The sequence below is a fragment of the Pygoscelis adeliae genome, unplaced genomic scaffold (assembly GCF_000699105.1).
Source record: "Pygoscelis adeliae isolate BGI_AS28 unplaced genomic scaffold, ASM69910v1 Scaffold286, whole genome shotgun sequence".
In the NCBI taxonomy this organism is placed as follows: domain Eukaryota; kingdom Metazoa; phylum Chordata; class Aves; order Sphenisciformes; family Spheniscidae; genus Pygoscelis; species Pygoscelis adeliae.
This window is the reverse complement of record NW_008825076.1, coordinates 7,890,325-7,893,578: the sequence shown is the minus strand read 5'-3', so window position 1 is coordinate 7,893,578 and position 3,254 is coordinate 7,890,325. Positions and strand designations below refer to the sequence as shown.

Genomic DNA, 3,254 nt, shown 5'->3' with positions numbered 1-3,254 from the left:
AGGGTTTATGAACAACAACATTTGTCACCACTCCATAGCAATGGTCACAAAGGTCCCCGGCAATGCAGCCGGGCCATCAGCTCCCTGGGAAAGCCAGGGTAGTTTGTAGACTGACTGCTCTTCTCATTGGTGTAGGTGGCTGCCCCATATGAAGATGATATCCTACAAGAAGCCCAGGCTGATGGGAAATATTTTTGCACCAAAGACAAAGCTCATGCGCTGCAGAAGAAGAGAAAAAGAGGACAGGATCCCTGGACAAAAGGTAGGGAGGAGGAGTTCCTCATGGCATCAGCTCAGGGCTACAACTGCTGCTGCTGCCCGAGAGGCTCCTGTGAGAAACGCCGGAGGGTACCGGCTGCCTTCCCTGCAGCGGAGAGGAGGGTGCTCCTCCGCCGAGTGCATGCCACGCTACAAACAAATGTTTGCCCAAGGTGATACAGTGGAGTCTTTCGTTTCCCTGCGATAAGACAATGCTGAGCCGTGTTTTGGCAATGGTTGTGTCTCCAGCCAGAGGAGCCCCTGCTAATGGATAGCCAGGGGAGCCTGGGCAGGGTGGCCAGGAGAGCACTCCCAAGCACCTAAGCTAACAGGGCTGAGTCCCTCGTGTTTGCTTAGCCGGTCGGGGAGGTGGTGATCGGAGAAGGCCAAATTCCCAGGGGTGATTTATTGACATTCAGAGAAAGGTTTCTGCCAACTCTGTTGATCTTCCAGTGCGGCTGTGGAGGTTTTCCCTGCTGACAGAGGAATGTGTTGTACCCGTGTTTCCTACAGGTGAAAACTGTTCCTGATAAGGGCAAGGATAAGGCAGTGTGCCTGTCAAGTCTTAAAAAGTGCTCTGTCAGAAATACCCCGCTACTATAACCCCCTTTGTACTGTCGGTAAAGACAGGGAGATGTTGACCCAATTGCAAATGTAGAGAGGGCTGTTGCTTAAGCATGAAGGGAGCTTGTTTAACAAGCAAGCGCTGCCCCTTGCTCTGCACCCGGCTTTCAGAGGTGCCTGCTCACTTGGAGGACACCGCTGCAGCTGAGTGAGAAGAGGATTTGCTCTACAAAACCAGCCGCTCAGAGCAATGGGGAGGAAGCTGCCCTGTGCTCCCCAGGGCAAGCACCACCCGACCCTCCGGAACTGGATGGGGATGTCCTGAGTGAGGGCTGGATGCAGTTGTGGCAGGAATGGGGTGATGGAGAGGCATAACCCTTCTTTCAGCATGTGGTGTGTGCCATGTACCACACTGGAAGGGGGAGAAATCCAAGAAATGCATCCCGCTGGTCTGGGTACCCTCTCAGGTACACTCCTGCACCAGGACGGTTCTTTGCCTATTTCTGCTTCACATGTTGTTTCTGTTTCCAGGGTCACAACAGCCTCCCCCAGGTACCCATGCATCTTACATGTGAGAGGGGTTTCTCTTCATCTTTCCTTTGCTGAGCTTTGCTTTCTCCTGCGCTGTCCCTATTTTGGGATGAGGCCATGCTGACCTCGTACGTGTAAATTCATTGCTCTGTGGTTAACTCCTGCGGTCGTCTTGCTGTTTACAGGAGCTAAGAAGTCAATGAGAGGAAGAAAGAAAGTCAAAGTGGAGCAGTGCTCAGCAGGGATCACGAAGGAACCGGAGAACTGCTCCACTTCCCACAACAATACCTCTGAGGAGAGCTAACAGCAGGGCAGGATGAGAAGCGACACAAATGATGCAGACCAAAGGAGAGGGCTCAGAGACCTCAGCATCCCTCCCACGCTGGGAGAGCAACTCCTCCTGCCATGCTGGGCCAGGCAGTGGCGAATTCATAAGAACTCATTAATGAGTAGAGCACCCTGAAAAACCTCACTCGGTGCCCCAGGAGAGGCAAGGCAAGGAAGAGCCATGCAGGTGATACCTGGAGCAGCCAGGTCACTGCTGGTGGAGCAGTGCTTTCAGTGACCCCCAGCCCTGCGCCGGAGCAGACCCTCAGGCTGGTGCTAGGAAGAGGAGACGCCCTCTTTGCAGCACTCACCCTGGATCAGGACCATGTTCTTCCCTGGGATTTCATGCAAGGAGAACGGACTACCCATACCCTGCTCCCCATGTACGATGTCCTGGTGGCTGGCCTAAGGGTGGTGACCAAGCTGAACATCGCAGGGCCCCATGCACAAACCTGCATTGATTAAATCCCTCCCCAGGTTTCATACATGTGTGGATCTTGTTTGACCTGGAGAAAGCCCATGGTTTTCTTTTCTAGTTAGGTGAGGAGCAAGCACATGGGCAGGCAGGTGGGACATGTCCCTGGAGAGGGCAGGGAGAAGAGCATGGGAAGGGAGGGCTTGTTTGCTCCCTCTCCCCAAGGTGTCCTGCAAGCCTGGAAAAGGCGGGTGTGTGAGACCCAGCTGTGGCTCACAGCAGAGCAGCAGCTCAGCAGTTCACATTGATCTTGGCAGGATTGCTGGGAGCTTGTTTTCACGTGGATAAACTGTTCTTAAACATTTTTTTCTGATGTGTTAAGCATGGGCAAGTTTTCCTTCAGCATAAAGTGACAGGGCGCTCTAGCCGGGGATGGGATGAGAAGGGCTGCAGCGAGCATCCCTGTAGCCACACATTGCACCAGAGACCAGGCTGGGTTCTTCCTAGCGCACGTGTGGAGAACAGGACCGAAACGGAGGGACACCAGAGAAGTGCCAGAGTCCGTACCCGCCCTCTCGGGCCCACCGCCATTTCCTTTACCCGCAGGTAAAGGAAAAACCATCATGTCCCTTGCTGATGGGTTTTTCCTCCTCACATTCAATCACATCGCTCAGCAGCTTCTGATTAACACCAGGCCAGACCCCAAAAAACAGAGCAAGGGATGACAGGTTGGAGTCGCAGCAGGAACTTGTCTCTCACTTGCACTGCTGTGGCAACCGCTTCCCCCCCCCCAAATTAACTTCTATTCTGTTTAAACGTGGTTTTGTTTGCCCCTTCACAAGAAGGAAGGGCAAAGCGCAGCAAGCCAAGCGCCCAGCCTGTCAAGAGCATCCTTTCTGCACACCCCACAGCGCGTTCCCACCTCCCCAGAGCAGGCGGGCAGCAAAAAAAAAAAACCACCCCAAAAACCCCCAGCTGCGAGGGAGCAGGGGGCTGGGAGCCGGGCTCAGCCTTGCCCGCGGCAGCTGCAGGGGGGGGGGGGGGCTGGGAGCCGGGCTCAGCCTTGCCCGCGGCAGCTGCAGGGCTCGGGGGCTGTCAGCCCCGCACCCAGCCGGGGAGGAGGATGTTTTTTCCGAGGGAGAGGGGCTGAGCCACGCGG

At 55.1% G+C, this 3,254-nt stretch overlaps 1 protein-coding gene across 1 annotated transcript in view; it reads left to right on the top strand.

The window, feature by feature from the left end:
* The window catches only part of RBBP8NL (RBBP8 N-terminal like), a 13,910-nt gene extending 12,253 nt beyond the window's left edge, over positions 1 to 1,657 (top strand). Inside the window, exons 13-14 of the mRNA XM_009326882.1 lie at positions 136 to 262; positions 1,539 to 1,657. Of these exons, the coding sequence (XP_009325157.1) occupies positions 136 to 262; positions 1,539 to 1,657 (246 nt within the window). The remainder of the gene's footprint in view (positions 1 to 135; positions 263 to 1,538) is intronic.
* Positions 1,658 to 3,254: the final 1,597 nt, after the last annotated feature.